The sequence below is a fragment of the Melitaea cinxia genome, chromosome 20 (assembly GCF_905220565.1).
Source record: "Melitaea cinxia chromosome 20, ilMelCinx1.1, whole genome shotgun sequence".
Taxonomy (NCBI): Eukaryota; Metazoa; Arthropoda; class Insecta; order Lepidoptera; family Nymphalidae; genus Melitaea; species Melitaea cinxia.
Genome location: NC_059413.1, coordinates 10,481,712 through 10,503,257, shown reverse-complemented (window position 1 = coordinate 10,503,257; position 21,546 = coordinate 10,481,712). Strand labels below are relative to the sequence as shown.

The window sequence follows — 21,546 nt, the reverse complement described above, 5'->3', positions numbered from 1 at the left end:
ACCTTATGCTCTTAATTTTTTTCGTTAAGTGAATTAATTTTGTTGACTCACCTGAAAGTTAAAAAGCCGTAACATGAATTACTATTCAATTTGAATATATCTTAAATATTTTTTACACAATACTAAATGTAACATTTCACATTTTCGTCTTACGAATTAATCGTATATATTTTATTCAAAATATCGATTCCTATGCAATAACCTAGGGTTATAAGTTCAGAATCTATAAATATATTGCAATTCAAACACGTAATATGTTTCCTAATGTGAATTTATAATATACTTATTTATCTCAATTTAAATATTACTAGCGACCCGTCCCGACTTCGCAAGGGTGCAATGCTGATAATAAATATGCTACAGAATGTCTTTATTTATAGTGTGAAGCTAGCTTATGACATGGTTATTAACATAATAACAACAACATTCAATTATGCGTCGTTAGATTACACGTTGTTACAGAATGCGTTGAAGAAATAAAGGTTCACTGCTCGTTCCCCGTAGGTGATAGCGTGATAATATGTAGCCTATATGTTGACCCGACTTCTTAATAATACTCATGCCAAATTTAAAGTAAATCCATGAACTACTTGTTAAGTTTATCCCGGACATACATACAGATAAACAGACAAAAAATCTAAAAACTATATTTTTGGCTTCGGTATCGATTGTAGATCACACCACAAGTATTCTTTAAAAAAAATATTCAATGTACAGTTTTGACTTTCCTACCATTTTATTAAATGTATAGATGACAAAATTTGAAAATTTAATTATGAACATTTTAAAGAAATCAATAAATATATCTGTCTGGGGGCTTCAAAATCACATACAAATACATGCACAAACGCCCAGACCAAGTTGTGAAGTTTCTGTATTTGTAGTAGTAGTTTTTACGTAACGGACTGATAAACAAAATCCTCTACCGTATTATATTTGCATGAAAAACTATGATAATCAGATATATAAGAATTTCGAGACATACGACAATGTTTTTTTTTTTCAAGATGTCGAGGGATGTATAAGGGATGAATTTAAAAAAAAAAAGTCTTCTTCGTCTACTTGGCATTAGGTATTGTTTTTTTTTTGCCAGCTTCTATCGCCAGGATAAGCATTCCGACTTACACTCTTCCACTTTACATGAAATATACATTTAAAAAATATATAATAACGATAAAAATTGCAATTCATTTTTTTATTAAAAAATAATTTTAGTATATTTAAATATATTCATCCCGAGAACTAATCAAACTAGTTATAAAAGTAATTAGATACGTCATTAATAAGTATAAATTAATTATTTCCTTCAATACAGGAAATTGCCTTGGCTACACGTTCGCTGATTGCCAACAAGTTACGAGCAATCACTACGTGTATTGTTGGACAGGAGAAAATAAATAGATGAGAAGATATCGTTTTTGTTTAACCGTTTATTTTTTATTTTATTTTTTTTTTTTTGCATTTTAGTGTACAATAAATAATGCATTATTATCAGAAATTAATACTTACTCGTAAGGGTAAAAGTAGTATATTTCCAATAAAATATATATTTATATTTTAGTATGTAGAAGTCAAAAACTTGATGTTGTTTGTATGTAAAATATCATCGTTGGAATATTAATGAATACTAATATTGCAATTCTTATTCTTTTTCGTTGTTTTAACCCGTCGATCTCTACAGCAATTATTTTACTTTCATTTTCTTTTACTTTTTAAAATCAAAGTAAATTTATATTTAAAAAAGTATCAAAATATAATCCCAATTTAATGAATCATTTTAATAAATGTTATATGACTATAAGGAAAAACCAATCGATAACTCTAGACTCTTAATATCAAACGTTTTATTTAAAAGAAAAATACAAACTAGCTGACTCAGCAAAGGTTGTCTTACCCGCTAAACGCTATTTAAAAATAGGAGTTTGTGGTAGAGGGTGAAAATTTAGGGTTGTCGGTATTTTTCAACGGCAAATCATAATAAAGTAAAGAATAAATAATTTATCGAAAAAAAATTTAGGGGTTAGTAACTTATATATAAAATTCTCACAAGTGTCACAATGCTAGTTACTATACTCCTCCGAAACGGCTAAACCGATATTTATGAAATTTTGTGTGCATATCGGGTAGATTTGAAAATAGGCCAACATCTATTTTTCATACCACTAAGCTATTGGGGGGGGGGGGATCAAGGGAGATAATAACATATATGGCAAAAGAACGTTTGCTGGGTCAGCTAGTATTTATATAAAATTTAGTCAAATATATGAAGTTAGACGTGTAAATAAGACAGCATATAATTTGGTAGTAAAAAGCATATAGCTATTAAATTTATTTATGATTTCTTTTATCAATAAAGTCATTGTACACAATACAACAGTTTATAAGCAAAGCTTAAAGACTACTTAAACATTATAATTTTTTTATAACCAATAGATATCATGTGATAAAAATAACTAACCAGTCATTCTGTATAATCTCTTTTTTACCAGCTTTGTTTTTTACGATAAAAAATTTAAAAAAGATATATGTATATAATATGTTGCTCAATCAGATCTAACTATAATATTCTAAAATGAACGAACTATTTCTAATCTGACATAAGGAAGACATCATTTCTTTGTCCGTTTGTCCGACGACATTTCCTCAGACACGCGATAGTAGATATTTGAGGCTTTGTGCCCAGAAAATGTAAGTTACCCTTGCACGAAATTTCCTTAGACTTCGTTTCACCGACTCTATTTCGTTACACAGACTCTATTTAAGATATGAGGGACGTTAAGAATCATTTAATATTTTGATTTTTTGATAATTGTAATAAAGTATAGTAAATTGCTCAAAATACTATCCCAATTAATTCAATAATTGTCAATAAATAATATAAACTTAGAGCACAACGAAATGAACAAAATAATTTACTACATTTTTAACCAACGTTTTCAATATAAAATATATGTTTTTGACAACCCATTATACATACATTTTCGTCATCAGTATATGATAAAGAATAACATGTGGTAATGATGCCTTGTATGAGTACTTAAAAAAGAAATAAAACCATAAAAATCCAAATACCAATGCTATAAACCAAAAAGGTCGCTGGCACGCGCTTATCTCAAGATCATTTGGTTTATTGATAATTAAGAAGAATAAGTGAATACACTTTGAAGCGATGCCCTCACACGGTGATGACATGGCATGGGAAATTTTGAACTATTTCCATTATAAAAATACAAATAACCCAGTAACTAGGAAAATTTAAATACCAAATGCAGGTGCAAACCAAGGCTTTTGGCGATCAAAAGGTTTTGGTATTTAACTTTACGCAGTCCAACGGAGCTGCTCTATAAATGGTAATTTAAGACTAATAACAAATAATATGGCAGTTTTAAGACTATTGATATCAAGTATATTGTTAGTAAAATAATATCTTAGATAGTAAGAAAAAAAAAACACCAAACGCCACCATCTATACCTATTTCTTATTACTTTTAGAGTTACATGTTCATGATAGATACAGCATTACTATTATTATATCAACTATGGTTATTTAATTATAAGGACACAATTCATCGTGATGTCAAAACAAACTTAATAATTCTTTTATCAATATCCAAACGTCGCCTCAATCTCTTTACAACGGCGTTACATGAAAACAGCTAGCGACCTGAATCTTGCCGACACGAGCTCATCTAAGCCATAAATACGGATTACCTGGAGACTAATCACACTATTACGTCAGACGAAATTGAATCTCTAACCGACTTGCTAGAAAGGAGTATGAATATGAAGAATATTTTGTTCCATTATAAGCAAAAACTCAGAACTTAGTTTTTTAGTAGAATAGATTGGAGTCACTAGAACTATGATGCACAATACAACATATTCAATAATATTCAAACAATATTATTCAATTTCAAGTATTATTAATATTGATTTTATACATACTCTTGACGACTGACTTTTTTGGTAAGAAGAAGCGTAGCTTACTTAATATTTCATCATTATCATCATTATAGCCTATACAGTCCACTGCTGGACATAGGCCTCCACAAGTTTACGCCAAAAATAACGTGAACTCATGTGTGTTGCCCATAGTCACCACGCTGGGCAGGCGGGTTGGTGACCGCAGGGCTGGCTTTGTCGCACCGAAGACGCTGCTGCCCGTCTTAGGCCTATGTATTTCAAAGTCTGCAGTTGGATGGTTATCCCGCCACCGGTCGGCTTTTTAGGTTCCAAGGTGGTAGTGGAACTGTGTTATCCCTTAGTCGCCTCTTACAACACCGACGGGAAGAGAGGGGGTGGCTATATTCTTTAGTACCGTAGCCACACAGTACTTAATATTTACGTACTAGTATTCAAAAATGTTGTTATGAAATTTGAAAAAAGAAATTAAAACTCCCTTAAAACTTGTTTCAATATTTAATATTGTTTATGTATAATACAATATACATTACTTTTGTTGCACATTTTAACAAAGAATTAAATCAAAGATACGCCAATTAGGGTCACAAATTGTACAAGGAAGCGATCTTATTGGTGAAAAGCAATCTCTTCTAGACAACCTGATAACGAAAGGAATATTGCTTTGCAGACGGACAGGTGGTATTATAGCTATTTGAAGTTTTTTTTAACTTTTTTTGTGTCATTTCCATTTATTTTTTTGAGTCTTTCTAAACAATTGTTATTAAAATAATTGTGTTTGCTCGCAAACGAAAAAAAAACCGACTTCAATTACATCGAAGAGTAATACAACGTAGATCGACGAAAAAATAGTAATACTTTGTTCGTGTTCCATATAACGCGACATTATAAAATTGTAGAATTATATAATGTTCTACTGTTATTTCTAACATTTTGTTAGCGATTGTAGGCAGAAATTTCATAAAAGGCCCGTCGTCGATTCGCGCGAAGCGCTGACATCGCTAATTACGGCGGGTTTTTTAGTTGAAGCGGATTTATATTGAATTACGGTTTATGTCTTTTTTATTAAAAATATGTAATGTTCATGTTTTCACACAGCTCCGATGCACGACTGAAGTTTACCCCTTCAGATCAACTGTCTAAATAGGCACAAAAAGGCTTACTAGTCTAAGAAATATATTATTACTATATCAAATTGTAAATAAATGAATCAAATAACGCCATCTATCAGAACCTAATTGCGTTATTAGAAAACGTCTGAACGCCATCTCTAACAAGGTCATTCGTTCAGTAGATTTTACTGTTCAATTTTTTCATTCCGGGGCCTTAAATAAAAATCGATTCTTAAGGAGAAAACTCCAAAAAAAGTCAAGTAAATACGCCATATCAGATATAGCTCAAAAAGTTCGAGTCAAATCTCAATTATATTTAAATGGGACCACATGACAAGCACCACCTATCGATTAAAAAAAGAATCATCGATATCAGTAAAATAGTAATGAGGTTAATATAACGTTAGTCGACGTAAAATAGCCAAGTAAATACCCAGTATTAGCGATAACTCAAATATTAAAAGCTCAAATATATTTATAACGAATAAACTGCTACTCTCTACTCTAGTGGAATATTGTAATTTGATCGATAGTGAACGAAGTAGTTTCATTAAATTTTGATAGATGGCGTTGTGGCAAAGTATTGAACATGACCACAGTCGTCTTAACATCGTCATGTAAATACGTGTCATCAAAGATTACTCGAAAATTGCTCATTATATCTCAAACATATTTAAAACGGACGACATGACAAGTATTAGCTTTTGATTTATACAAAAAAGATCAAAATCAGTGCACCCAGTAAAAAGATATAACATAATAATAATACAACGTAGGGTGACGAAAAAACCGTCATGTAATTACGCAATATTAGATATAACTCACAAATTACTAATCAAATCTCAATCAAATTTGAATGGGACCACGTAACGAATAGTAGCTTTTAATTTATATAAGAAACGTCAAAATCGGTGCACCCAGTAACAAGTTATGAGGTATAATACAACGTAAGGTGACGAAAATAATGTCAAGTAAATACGCGTTATCAAAGATTAATCAAAAAGTAGTTATCATATCTCAATATAATTTATATGTGACCACATGATAAACATCAGCTTTCGATTAAAGTAAAAATTATCAAAATCGATACACCCAGTAAAAAGTTATTGCGGATTTTCAAGAGTTTCTCTCGATTTCTCTGGGATCCCATCATCAGATCCTGGTTTCCTTATCATGGTACCAAACTAGGGATATCCCCTTTCGAACAAAAAAAGAATTATCAAAATCGGTACACCTAGTAGAAAGTTATGTGGTATAATACAACGTAGGTCGACGAAAAAAGCGTCAAGTAAAAACGCATTATTAGATATAATTCGATAAGTAGTTGTTAGATCTCAAATAAATTTAAATGGGACCAATCGGCACACACCACCTTTCGATTAAAACAAAATTTGTCGAAATCGGTCTACCTGGTCAAAAGTTCTGATGTAACATACAGAAAAAAAAAAAAAAAAAAAAAAAAAAAAATACAGTCGAATTGAGAACCTCCTCCTTTTTTGGAAGTCGGTTAAATATAAAATAATTATAGATACAATAATATATGCTACATTAAACTTTTATAGTTTAATTCAAGTACAATAACCGTACATTAATTACATTTACCTAATTATTTAGTTTTTGTTAAAATTTAAAAGTAAATAATATTTGGTTAATTTATTATACTTAATATCATTATGATTTGTTGATTTTATGGATTCTTGTCCATAAAATCAGCATGTATTGGACAAAATTATACATACTTATAACCTAATCTGCAATGAAACAGCTTTGTAAATTAAGCTACAGTCTTTCGAGTTAAATACAGAAAACAATTTTTGCTATTTGTAGAACAATAATACAAATAAATGTTTAAGTATAGAAAGTACTCATTGGTCTTCCTTCTTAGTTCAACTTGGTTTTTTAGTTGAATGAATCTTATAGTAACTGCCAATACGTGAACATCTCAGCAAGTCCATACTCTTAAACGAACTATTGCGACAGTCCAATCTTGCATTTACTTAAAGTCAAGGCGACGACGTGATAGGATGAAGTCTCATTTTGTAACTCTATCACGATTGATACCTTTGAATAGGCGGATAGTTCCGTGACGATTGTTATAGGAAATATTTTGCGATATTGGTATTTAACTTATATATCTTCACACGTTTTTATTATTCACTAGTTGACATAACTTTCGTTACCCTGTCTTGTGGACTGTCAAACGCGTGAATTTTCTGAAATAATTCAATTTTATACACAATTGCTTTATTTTTTCTTTCCATAAGAACCACAACTCCACAAAGTATTACGAAACTAAAAACAATATAAGCCTAATTGATTCAACCTTCATCAAGTTTTGCGCATAGCAACACTTGATATTTTTTTCAACATTTGCTCTCATTTTTATTACTATAGATCTATTGCATGCTGTAACACAGGTTTTCCTAGTATGTTAGTAGAGGCATACTAAATATAATTACTGTGAAATTGCTTTGTAAATACATTTAAGTACATGACTGTGTAATTTTTTTTTTTGGAAAAAATAAACTATTATTATAATTATTATATTATAATTATTATATTATAATTATTATATTATGATTATTATAGATAGTTTAGCTAAGGTTACTCAGAAAAAAAAAGCTTCTGAGCTTGAACTTACTGTTTATTTTTTTAATTGAATCTCGTTTATAAGAAAATCGTACAAAATTGAAAGAAAAAAGTTAAAAAAAATATAGCTCTTATTTAATTTTCTCTTCATTGAAAAGAATATTTTTTTTTATTTGTAAACAAAAAAAGAACAAAAAGACTTGTTATAATTTTGTTTTCAAATTTTGTAAAAAATTATTATTAGCGATATTCAAAAAAAAAGTATTACATTATTATATCACTTGCTGACAGCGCTTGCATTGCAAAAAATGTTAGACGTCTATCACAAAGTCTTCACGTCGCGTTAATGCATGGTCGGTCGGCCAAGAAAGTACCAGTTTTGATATAGTTTCCTGGTCATCGAAAATTACAACAAGGTTCGTTATTAAAAGATATAACTGAAAGAGACATATAATAATGACGTAAACCCAATTGACAAGTATTCATACGTCATTATTATACATGACATTTTAAACTCTATTAGGTATAAATAATATCGTTATCAATAATCAGATAAAGACGGCAATAGAAGTCGTCAGATCGATCTGTAAGCGAAACTAATCTTTATCACCTATGAATCTGCACGCAGCATTCAACCTTACACACTTTCTTGGTGGTACATCACTTTCTTGGCCGACGTGTCATATGATCTACATAGTTTTTTTTTTTTTGGGAAACAAACAAAATCAATAGTACATTCATACACAACATACCACTAACACATTTTTCAAACAACTTTCCACTAATAATTATAACAGTAATACATTAGCAAAATAACTTGGAGAGAAATTAGCAAAAATTTTAAGGTATTTTAAAAAGATAAAAGATACAAAACAAATACACCATAATATTAATAATTTCGATTAGCCAAATCAAAATTTACAAAAAGAATTACAAAAAGGCCAGCATGTAAACAAAAAGGACAGGAAAAAAATTTATTAAAATTAAAATATTTCCATCAGCATCTGTCGTACACTCCTCTTATAAATACTTATTGAGCAGCCAAAAGGGTCAAAGTTTTGATAGCTGCTGCGGATCGATTGCCGCTCATGGCATACATTTGAATATGCTATAAAAACATAAGTCTGGATCAATTGATCAATCAAAGCCTAAATCTTACATAAATGTACCTTAACATGTATATTATACACATATATATGTAAAGAAAGTAAAAACTCTATACAAGAGAACTTCATATCCAACTTCTCCAGTCTGAATTGAAACTTTTTTTATTTCTTTGTTTTATTTACTTTTTTCAAGTTGATCATTACGAATTTAATATCATACTTTGTGAGTTAAACGCTTGTGTAATGTATTGGACTTAATTTAACTTGACTATGGTAATAAAATTATAGCTTTTTATATAAAAATGTATGTAACATTAAATTACCGTATTAAGTCCTTATCTTTTATTATACTTACGTATACTATGACTGTAAACAACAAAATAGTAATATTCATAACTTTATTTAGAAAATTTATACAATAACGAATTTAGTTCATGTATCGACAATCATATGTGTTTAATCAATCCATTACCAGAAGAAAATTCTAATGAGTATTAAACAAAAGTACATTTAAATCAGTATTTATTTTCGTCGTGTTGGTCGAAAGAGTTTCGTGATTTTATCAATAGTGAAGTAAAGCTGACATACAAAAAGTCAATGTCGAATTTACGCCCTACTAAACGTAAACGGTTTAATAAAAACTGTCACAACTCCCAAGTCAAGGATATTTTTATTTATCGAAAAAATATCAAACCTAAAAAGTTGAGCCTTACAAATCTGTACTAAAATGTAAGGGCTTTGTCTATAAAGCGAAAGAGATTTCGAGCTATATTGAAGCGATACCCTAATGCACTTATTACTAAATATGTATTTGATAATAAATGGTACCTATAACAGGAGCGGATCCACCGCAGTAGATACGGTGGGCATGCCATGTAAATAAAATAGTTCACCGGAACTATATTCCGAATATTTTTTCGATTATTTTGATTATTTTATTAATAATGGAATGCCTGGTCCGGGTTTCCTCTCAACCCTAAATCAGGTCTGACTTCCTCCAATTATTATTTCAATACCTAAGATGCGCGGTGAAAACTAAATAATTAAATTCAAAAGTCGTTTATAAGTCATGATTGTTTATGGATGAGTTCGTACTCCGACTAGCACTTCGCCAATTTTCGACTGGCTGTGACAACAACCTGTTTTGAGGGCTGGATCCCCTCCTGCATGTAAACAATTATCCTCTCATTTTATTCGATTGACGAAAGAACAATAATTATCATATAATAATATTCACAAATTGATAGTAGATATCACCGAAAACAGCCTGTAAACTTGAATGAGGTGTAGTACGCATGAATGACATATGTTAGTTTATTTATTTGACTTTATTGACACAAAGTTCTGTTTTTAATTAGATTTTTATCATTTGTACACTGTACCTCTATTTATGTTTCGTTCAAATATTTTTTCTGTTTTAAGAAAATAAAATTATATCTTACTATTGTGACAAGTACCTTAAATTCTCACGAGGAAAAACTTACGTGACTAGAAAATCTTTATCAAAAAAATTGAAAAGAATTTTCTTAGACGTAAGTTAGAAGAGAATGTGTAAAATAATATTTAAAAAGTTTATTATTAATATTATTTTGAGATTATTTACAAAAATAAATTCACGATTTATATTTTTTATATATTCTAACATTGGACACCAGACATACCTTATCCAACCAACCAGTTCTAATGGTGATAATCTTGCTTGTTCTCTTACGAAAAGAAACCGACTTAAAATACACATTAGTAAAGAAAAATTCAAAAACTACTCGTTAAATCTCGTTCAATTTAAATAAGACTACATGACAAGTACTAGCTTTTAAATACACAAATAAGTATCAAAAATAATATCGAAATGATAACCTTCACCTTGTTTGACATCTGTTTTTCAAACTTATAAATGTATTTATAAGAAGAATCTACTGAAAGGATTTTTCTTAAAATATTAGCGACTGTTCGTATTGAAATCGAAATTATAACAGAAAAATTTAGTAAATCTATACTAACATTATAAAGCTGAAGGGTTTGTTTGTTCGTTTGTTTTTTTTTTTGTTTGTTTGTTTGAACGCGCTAATTTCAGGAACTACTGATCCGATTTAAAAAATTATTCCAGTGTTAGATAGCTTATTTATCGCAGAAGGCTATAATATCATCATGCTAAAATCAATAGGAGCGGAGCACCAATAAATAATGTTTCAAAATCAGGGTTTTTTTCAAGTAACTACTCCACGCAGACGAAGTCGCGAGCAGGAGCTAGTAAATATATTATAAACTTGTTGATTAATTTGGTCACTAAATATAGTATAATATGATGAAAATCAAAAAAAAATAATTTTAATTTTAATTTAAAAAATAACTAGTAGTACTAGTAAGAAATACTAGTAAGTACGAATACGTCAAACCTTATTAATTGTACCACACGTCATGACTAAAATATATTTCACACTCTGATTTCACAAGTACAGTTAACATAAAAACTTTATTCCCAACAAAGATATTTTAACTCAGTGTCTTAAGAATGTCACTACGAAACTTCTTACTGCAGAAGTAACGAAATTAGAAAATACATTGAGAGTAGAACATCATTCTTAGCTTCTGTGGTTATCTACATAAAAATAATAAGCGTTATTTTTCTTATCTTTAAGCCTTCAAGTACATCATTACAGTATTACGCTTCAGCCTGTAATATCCCACTACTGGGCATAGGCCTCTTTCCCCATAGAGAAGAAGGATCAGAGCTTAATCCACCACGCTGCTCCACTGCGGATTGGTGGATATATTCGCTACTAAGAGTAACAATCGCTATCAGGTGTACATCATGATAACAACCGGGACCGACGGCTTAACGTGCTCTCCGAGGTACGGTGGGGAGACCCACAAATACTGCACAAACACCCAGACCACAGCAAACACTTGTATGACCATTACAAATGCTTGTCATGTGTGGGGATCGAACCCGCAACCGCCAGTGCAACAGGTATAATCCACGGCTTTAAGCACGGCGTTGCGCCAACGCGGCGTCACGGTATTTCAGTATTAGCTATACATAATTGTTTATCACGACACAAATTTATAGAAAATGTAACATAAAACTTTCTAAAACTACACTACCCCCTAGATCGGAACGATATCAAACATTACAAGGACTTTTTTTGTTCCATTAAAAAACATCCAATTAATTATGTTACTTTTAAGTTTACTACTTACTTACTAATTAGGTTTCGCGGTGCCAAAGTCAAGAGCCAGGATCACAATAGAGTCTTAATGACTCAATTTTAAATTTAAAAAACTTTTACAGTCTGTAAATGTGCGAAAGCCTGTTCATGTTCCTTTTTGTATTAAGAATATAAAATAAACAACAAAACAGTGTTGAACCTAAGCTCAAAAATAAAACTACCATTTTAGGCCCAGGATGTCTCCAGCAGCTTCGTTTGGTGAACGATGGGCTCGCGATAACCTGACTAGAGAAGTCACTCCTGAAGAAATTTCTAACTTGGACCTTTTTCCTATTACCTGTAAAGGAGATGAGGTAGAAGCCGGTAAGAGAGCCAGGAAATATTACACGGCAAGAGGCCCTGGTGGTCTAACCAATCTTTGGCATAAAAGACACCCAGATGATGAAGATATCCTATCTAGCTGTCAAGATGTGTAAGTATTATTATAAGAATTTGTAATTTTTGGGACAGTACCTACCAAAACCAAGTTCTCTTCAAATTCTAAAATGTTTTCTAAGATAAATCATTAAGCATTTCATGGATATAGTCAATGACATTTCATGGATATAGTCAATGATCCAAATACCTGTCTTTAGAGTCATATCTCACACTATTATAGTACTAAGTATTATTTACTATTATACTTAAATGAATATATATTTTTGTGTATAAATAATTCCAGATACATAGTACCTTTGCGCAATCGCAGTGTTAACGGCAAACGCATTACAATCGTGCGTCTCCCAGCGCCCACAGCATTGCACCGGCCTTTGTCTGCAAGAGCCTTGCTGGCAAGGTGGCTTATGATATTAGATATAAGGTGAATTTATTTTAATACAATTTACATAAATTATTTTTTCATGCTCCAACTGAAACGTCAAAGAGTAATATTTCTCAGTCGCAGACCAGCTCGACCTCTACACAATATATGAGTATTATATGTAATTTAAAAATGCATTTAATCTTTAAATGTTTATAAAATCAAGTAAAACGGTATCATTTCTTGGAAATATTAATTATTAAAAAAATATTCTGCTTTTATTAAAGACGTCGCTTGATTATCGAAGTTTGAACTATATTGAATCGTGTAAAAACTCCATCATATTGTTCACTAACTTTTTAGTATTCCGATCATTGTAACGACAAAGTGAAGAGAATGTGTAAAGATTGGGTGATTTTTGCTTTCATGTGTAAATGTCTGTTACGTTTTTACAAATTATGTATAGTATGAGTTCTGAAAAAAAAATAGCTTCAAAAATTAGTATAAATTTATCGACAGTAATATAATATTATAGCTAATGCACGGAACAAAACCAATGGATATATTTATATGTTTCAGCCTGTAATATCCCACTACTGGGTATAGGCCTCTTTCCCCATGTAGGAGAAGGATAGATATATTTGAGTTAACTTAATTGATTTTAGTAGAGAAATTAGAAACGATATTTGGATTTGAGGAGTTAAAATATAGACGAAAACTTACGCTAAATACTGATAAGGAAATCACTTGAGAACTATCTAACTATTTTCATAACTTTGCTGGAGCAAACATATAAAACTTGTCTTATTATCAAAGTTTTACCAGCGTAGTCGAGCTGTATCTTTGTGAAAACAAAGTTTATCCAGCATGCTTTAAAAGGTTTAATCTTGTAAATAACTCTATAAAATTTAAAATACTAGCTGACCCGTCAGACGTTTTCCTGTCATGCGATCTGAGTTTTTCAAAATTTTCGAACTGTTTGGCACAATTTCCTTAATTTTTCATACATTGGAACCTCTTAAAAGTAGTATAAAATTAAAAAAAAAGGAAGTTGTTTTCTAATGTTTACGCGAATGTCACTCATTATAGTGAAACGACTTTTTCGGATTTTATTGCGGTTTATTTTTTTTTTAAATGCCCGACGGTTCGGGTACTTTCCAGACCTCCCGTTACGTTACGTAAGTAACGATTATTAACAAAAATAAAATTGGAATAACAAAAGCACGGGCATTATAAGCCTGTGGATATAATATTTTTTTTTTAAATGACCTCCGGTTACCATGGTTGCTTTAAAGTATGGGCATATAAAAAACCTAATAAACCGCGATAAAATCCGAAAAAGTTGTCTTTATTTATAGAAATGAATGTTTGTCTGTATCTCTTTTATGGAATCGTAAACTATGCATTTGATCATGTCATAATCTTAAAGTATGTAAGGATCGTAGCAAGTGAAAAGACGTGGTCTCTGCCTAACTCTACGGGAAAGAGGCGTGATTATATGTATGTATGTATGTATAGTCTTCAGCAAGTGTTGTACATGATCCCACGAAGGTTTTTGATTTGGTACGACCAAAAAAAGCGTAGCACCGCGCGCATGGTACAACTAGTGTCATTATAAAAAGGAGAATTGGTCTAGCTGTTCTTCAGTTTAGCACTTAGAAACATCGTTAACATTTTATTCATATATAAAATACAATTTTATAGATTACGTGAAGACCCAACGCCTGGAGAAGAGATTGTGTTTATTGACGTCTCAGATTTACAACCTTCACATATCAAAAATCATTTCCGAGGCTCGCATTGGAAGGATTTCATTTGGTGTATAAAGGTAATATTTTATTTATGGATGGAAAAAATTTAAATTAGTTAACCAACTTTAAAAAGAAAGAGGTTATTAATTCGGTTGTTTTTTTTATGTATGTACACCGATTACGCCGGGATTTCTGATCTGTTTTAGGTGATATATTTTAGATGCCGAATAGTTGAGATTTCGTCCCATTTAAATTTAATTCAATTTGGCTAAGTATTTTTTATTTTATGAGCATTTTTGTTAACTTTGAAGATGTAAATCTCACGATACTTTGATTATATTAACAACGATTACTTAAAGATTTCTGATCCGATTTTTTTTTTGTTTAATGAGGACTAGTAGCCATTAAGTCTTTTAAAAGTTATATTTAGTTTGAATCAGTATTTTGCGTTTAATTATTGCACTTTTGTTCACCGAAGACGAAAGACACAAAGAAGAAGATCACCGATATACTACTGTAGTTAACTTGATCTAATCTAGAAAAGACTGTAGTTTGCAAGAAAACTTATTATAAACCTTAAAAAGTAAAAAACTTACGACCTCAAACCGATCAGTATATAGCACATACAAATAGTAGTACTGTATTAAACGTGTTTGAAATTAAATCTTTATCCAGTTATGTTTTGCTTTTTAGTTTTTCAAGTCGATTTTTTTAAACGTATTTTTTTCTCGTTATTTAAAATTATTAAGTTTAGTATTGTTCTTAATGGTCAAATAGAACATAATATAAAATTTTAAATTAATTAAAAATATGCTGTAACTTAATGCCATTAATAAGTGAATGTAAACGAAATGTTAACTCTTTTATTATTATATATTTGTGGTAAACGAAAAAAAACGAACTTCAATTACATCAACAAGTAATACAACGTAGGTAGACGAAAAAATAGTCAAGTCAATACGCATTATCAAAGTTTACTCCAAAAGTTGTATTCAGATTTCGATGAAATTAAATGTGACCACATGGTAAACATCGGCTTTCAATTAAATTAAAAATCATCAAAATCGGTACACCTAGTAAAAAGTTATGCGGATTTTCGATAGTTTCCCTCGATTTCTCTGGGATCCCATGATCAGATCCTGTTTTCCTTATTATGGTACCACACTTAGGATATCTCCTTTCCAACAAAAAAAAGAATTAGCTAATGTATATTCAAATTTAATTATGTATAGCGTAAACAAGTTTTTTACTTTATTTTACAGTAAATATTTTCACTTATAATAAATCAAAATAAATTGTGTACGTTCCAGTCGGCTTATCCCATCCGATTTACCGAAATACACGTAATTAATACACATCGTCTGAAGACCATGTCGCTTCTACTTCTACACATTGGACTGTACCAATGGCGACGAAAATTTGTCCACGTTCATGGAGACACTGGACATATCAACGAAGTGATGGGAGTGGATTTCTTCCCTATTGAAGCTCTACCACACGAATATGGTGGTAAGGTGGGAGCTATGAAAGATTTGAATGGTGAGTGCATTTCGACCAAAATAATATATAAAATAAAACTTCACGCTTAACACTAGTAAGTACTACAAGTTAAATATCTACCAGAATGCCTATAAAAATAGAAAATCTTAGAATAGAGAATTTAATAGAGATATACCTACATGAGCGTCTTCGGCGCGACAAAGCCCTGCGGTCACCAAACCGCCTGCCCAGCGTGGTGACTATGGGCAAAACACATGACTTCACTCTATTTTTCGCGCGAACTTGTGAATGCCAATGTCCAGCACTGGACTGTAATAGGCCGAAATGATGATGATGATGATGATGATGATGATGATGATGATGATGATGATACATGAAAGTTTTAAATAAGATCAAATCTCATTTATGCCTTCTCCATCCTATTTGATATTGGCGAAATCTTTTGGCACGTAATATTTGAAGGCACGTTTCAGGCGTTATACCTTCATGTAATTTCGACCTTTGAAAGTCCTCGCATTGTAAAAGCTCTCAAAAGATAACAATCAAAATACTGAATCTCATCTTTGTTATAGATATCCTTATAATATATACTTTTATTACACTAATTTTACAATAGTCATTCTAATATATAAAATTCTCGTGTCGCGGTGTTTGTAGTTAAACTCCTCCGAAACGGCTCGACCGATTCTCATGAAATTTTGAGTCCATATTGCATATTGGGTAGGTCTGAGAATCGAACAACATCTATTTTTCATCCCTCTAAATGTTAAGGGTAGTCCAACCCTAATTTTTTTATTAATTTTTAGATAAATTATTAATTTTTTATTTTATTATGACTTGGCGTTGAAAAATATATACAACCCTAAATTTTCACCCTTCTGCCACCAACCCCTATTTTTAAATAGCGTTTAGCGGCAAGACAACGTTTGCCGCGTCAGCTAATTATAATATACGTATAAAAGGAAGTTGGCAAGGGCCAATTTATCTCTAAAAGAGATCTCTTCGAGTCAACCCATCATAGTTTGTTGTTGTACTTTTTAAACAAAATAATTTTGATGATTACAGATGAATGGACTAAAAAACTCTTGCTCAATTCAAGATGGCTGCAACAAGAAGAACGTAAATTCTACGAAACAGAACTAAAACCGGAAGTTAAGCACTGTACACGTCACAAAAATGTCCGGAACTTGAAAAGAAATGCGTCATACGATATGTTGACACGCACACTTTCGTGCAGATCATTATATAGACAGAACGACTTGGATGAAGAAATACACGGCGATTACAGGACTTTAAAAGTGTCAGATAGACATTTTTATGTGTGATGTTAATTTCTTCTACTGCCTTAACCCCTTTGCACCTAAACAATGCAAGATCTCAAAATATATTGACTTTTTTTTGTTGTATAGTTTGAAAAAAATACTTAATGTTAAATTAGCCGTGTTAAATTTTTGTACATTTAAAGCCAACATTAACTTGATTAGTTCATAAATAATAGATTTATGGATCAACGAAAGTGTCTAATTACAGCGAAGTTAAATACCTTATAGAGAATATTAAATAGCATTTCAATATTATTTTAAGCATTTGTTCTCCTATAATGCTCATCTTGTTTGACGTACTTTATAATTTTTATTTTAAGTTCCTGACAATGTATTTTTTACTTTAAAATAATAAATATTTGTACATTAAAATTGTTTGAATTTGTTATTATTATAAGCTATACCGCGCTGCTAGCATCGCTACTGCAAATTGTTAAACAATGATATAACAATGTGACCAAAATAAAAACACCATTTACTTTTCATGACAAATTTTTGGGGGAAACCAAAGGTTTTTTAATCAACTATATATATATACCTAACTATTACCCACATAAATATAATTTTAAGTAATAGAATAAAATAATAAAACTTTCAACAATTAAATCCCTATTTATTCTAGTCATCGATTTACTTGGATGAATGACTTTCGAGTGCTAAAGTCGTATAAAATAAAGACATTACAAACTTCAATATAATTTTCAAACTCGTAGAAATGCTATTTACGTTATTGTGTTTAAACAATAATCAAATAAACTATTTCTATTAATTAACTAAATAAAATTACTATTAAATGACTATAATTTTGATATAATATATAATCTACAAAATAATAATCCAATGTAATATATAAAAATGAACCATTAAAATTTAACGATCATTTAAATTTAGTTTGTTTTAATTGCTGTATGGCTACGGCAGTAAAGAATATAGCCACCCCTTTTCTTCTCGTGGACGTCATAAGAGGCAATCACCTTGGAACTTATAAAACCGCCCGATGGCGGGATAACCATCCAACTGCTGGCTTTGAAATACAGAGGCCGAAGACTGGCAGCAGCGTCTTTGGTCAGCGTGGTGACTATGGGTAAGATTTCGCGCCATTTTTGGCCTGAACTTGTAGAGGCCTATGTCCAGGACATATGGACTGCGATAGGCTGAAGTGATGATGATGATGAAGTGATGATTTAAATTTCATACGTTTAATAGTTCGCAATACAGGACAACGTCTGTCATATCAGCAAGTAACTAATAAAAAAGCTGTAAGTCACTAGAAATATTGTAAGCATTCTATCCGTAACTACTATTTTGTATCCTGTGCCAAAATGTTAACTGGATGAAATCGCTCTTGAGCGATATGATCACGTTCGTATATCTTTATTTTTATATGCCTTTGCGCCTTAAGATTCAGAGTTGGCAACGAAATTCAGATGAGGGGTATTAGATGAAATTTAGATTAGGGGTATTAGAAGAATGATTATTTTTAGTTCTCTTAATTAAGTAAAACACTTTATTCTCATTTCAAGTTACGTATAGCCTACACCTACCTTTCCATCTAAAGTCATAGAATCTATTGCACGAGATAAATTCTAGAAGAAAACGTATTATAAAATCCACATTAAAAATTTAAACATTAATATAAAAGATATGCATTTCAAATACTTTTAATACATGGCTGTAAATGCTATTTTATTAAAATACTAGCTGTGCTTGCGACTTCGTCCGCGTGGAATTCAAATAAAATATTGTTCAGTTCGAAAGTTACAAAATAAATACATTTCTTAAATAAAAATAGACTAAGTTACTCCTTATTACATCAGCTATCTGACACTGTAAGTCCCGTCTAAATCGGTCCACACGTTTAGAGATTTTTAAGTTACGGATAATAATTTTATTTCTATAAACAGTTAAGTACAAGATTCAATATAATTAACTGATAATATGAACTAGGACATTACTTTAATGTCATAGAAAATGAAATTCGACACCAACCTACGAGCATAAAAGGACTCGAGGTGAGCATTAACAAGGACACAATCAATTATATCATTTTTTTTTAGGTAAAGCAAATAGCATTATTATTTTATGTGTGAATGAAAACGAACTCTTTTGGGAGTCACGAAATTTATTTTGACTCATATTTGAGATAGTGTACCCAGACGAGTACTATGAAGTGTGTGAAGCTAGTGACGACTGAATAGTAAGTATCTCACAATCTTGTTACAACTTTTGGTAACCAAGCAGTAACCATATAAATAACACTGCAAATGAGAGATCTAGTCCAGCTGTAGTACCAGAAGTACATCCATCCAAAAGAACACAGCTAAATAATATGACCCTCAAGTAGTGGTGTGTTCCTGTGGTGAGTAGGGTTGTCGAAACTCCAGGGTTAGGGTAAGGGATAGTTCCCACAAGGCGCTTGCAATGTTCCTGGCGTTGCAGGCGTCCGTAGGCTACGATATTCTATTACTGTCAGGGGCGTACTAGCGAACGCTTCATTGCCACCCTAGTATGAAAAAATTGAGTTCTTATAAAATTGCTCGATAATTTTTATCAGGCGAAATAAGGGAATTTCGATTAAAAAGGTGGCACATATTCATATCAAAATATAATTCATTAAGAGCGCTTTAATATTTACATTTAATAATTTCCTCTAAACTGAACTTGTGGAAGCTGTGTGATTACATTAGTAAAGAATATAGCCACCCCTACTCTTCCCGTGCCTGTCGTAACAGGCGACTAAGGGATAATACAGTTCCACTACCACCTTGGAACTTAAAAAGCCGACCGATGGCGGGATAGCCATCCAACTGCTGGCTTTGAAATACACAGACCGAAGACGGGCAGCGGCGTCTCCGGTGCGACAAAGCCAGCCCTGCGGTCACCAACCAGCCTGCCCAACGTGATTACTATGGGCAAAACACACGAGTTTACGCCATTTTTGACACGAATTTGGGGAGTCTGTTGCCCAGCAGTGGGCTGTGATAGGCTGAAGTGTGTGTGAGTGACTGAACTTGTAGCAAAAGTTACATTAACACGCGTTTGAGTTGAGATCGCAGCGAATATTTGAATTTGTAGTAACGCATTGTTCTGGTTTTTAAAAGTACGTGTTAACACTCGATTATGATTATAGGAACTTGATGATAACTGTCATTTCTAAAACAGAAAAGTTCAGACTACAGCAAACAGTTTAGTTCCTTAGCGAATGAATTATTTAACGGTTGAAAAAGATAAGATCCTCGCTATCTACACTGACTCTTTATTAAAAAATATTAATAATAATATATAAAACAATGTTCACATAGCAAAATATACAATATAATTCCAAAAAAAACATGTACGTAGTGAAATATTAAATAGAATTAATAAATTGTAAAACATAAATTATAAATAAGAATTCAAAATACAAATTATTGACATCTATCAAAAAATATTTTTATAAAAAAAAATAAAAACAAGAAATGAGGTTTCATTATTATTTCCATATAAAAAGTCTATATATGTGGATACGCCACAGTTCCATCTACAAAAAAAATTATCAGCGTCGTCGCAACTCCACGAACGTACACTGCTAGTGGTTGTCAGAAAGTTATTAAGAAATAAAACTTCAAATTTGCAATATTAATGTTATTAATTAATATCAAAAACCTTGTTTAACTGTGCCTTAACATTAAATTTTTAAAATTAGATTAATATATTTTATACTATGTTATATTCTGTATTAGACTGCATTATGTATTAATTACGATATTAAAAAAGATATCACGTATCTAACTCTATATGGTGTAAGAGCGATATCTACGTGCAGGTTACGTACAGTCTCGTATAAATTATATTGAAATATAAAAAGGGCATATATATTAATACGCTAAGGTCTTAGACTTCTTCTTTTGAGAAAAAAACCTCACAATTACTCCACATAAATTATTTATACAACATTTTATAGATATAATTGCTAGCTCTATCGGTATCAACAATAAAAATATTTATTATTACTTTTATTATTATAAATTACATAATAATTATTAAAATGATATATAGGTTATAACGGCTTTAATTTTGAAACAACGTCAACATGATTGACAGTTGGTAAATTTTTTGTTCAATTTCAAATCAACTCATGTATAAATACTTTTTTGTAATTTTGTACAATGATAATTATTATACTTATTTAGTGCGAATTATTTGTACGGGTATAGCTGATTAGTCTATATAAATATATTTATCACTTTATTTTAACTTTGCATCAAAAACTATAACTACTATTTCATATTCTACT

The 21,546-nt window shown here is 31.0% G+C and overlaps 1 protein-coding gene across 1 annotated transcript in view; it reads left to right on the top strand.

Moving 5' to 3' along the window:
* The window catches only part of LOC123663356, a 33,367-nt gene extending 15,725 nt beyond the window's left edge, over positions 1-17,642 (top strand). The window contains exons 2-6 of the mRNA XM_045598046.1: positions 12,128-12,370; positions 12,620-12,757; positions 14,402-14,525; positions 15,759-15,987; positions 17,014-17,642. Of these exons, the coding sequence (XP_045454002.1) occupies positions 12,135-12,370; positions 12,620-12,757; positions 14,402-14,525; positions 15,759-15,987; positions 17,014-17,273 (987 nt within the window). The 5' untranslated portion in view covers positions 12,128-12,134 and the 3' untranslated portion in view covers positions 17,274-17,642. The remainder of the gene's footprint in view (positions 1-12,127; positions 12,371-12,619; positions 12,758-14,401; positions 14,526-15,758; positions 15,988-17,013) is intronic.
* Positions 17,643-21,546: the final 3,904 nt, after the last annotated feature.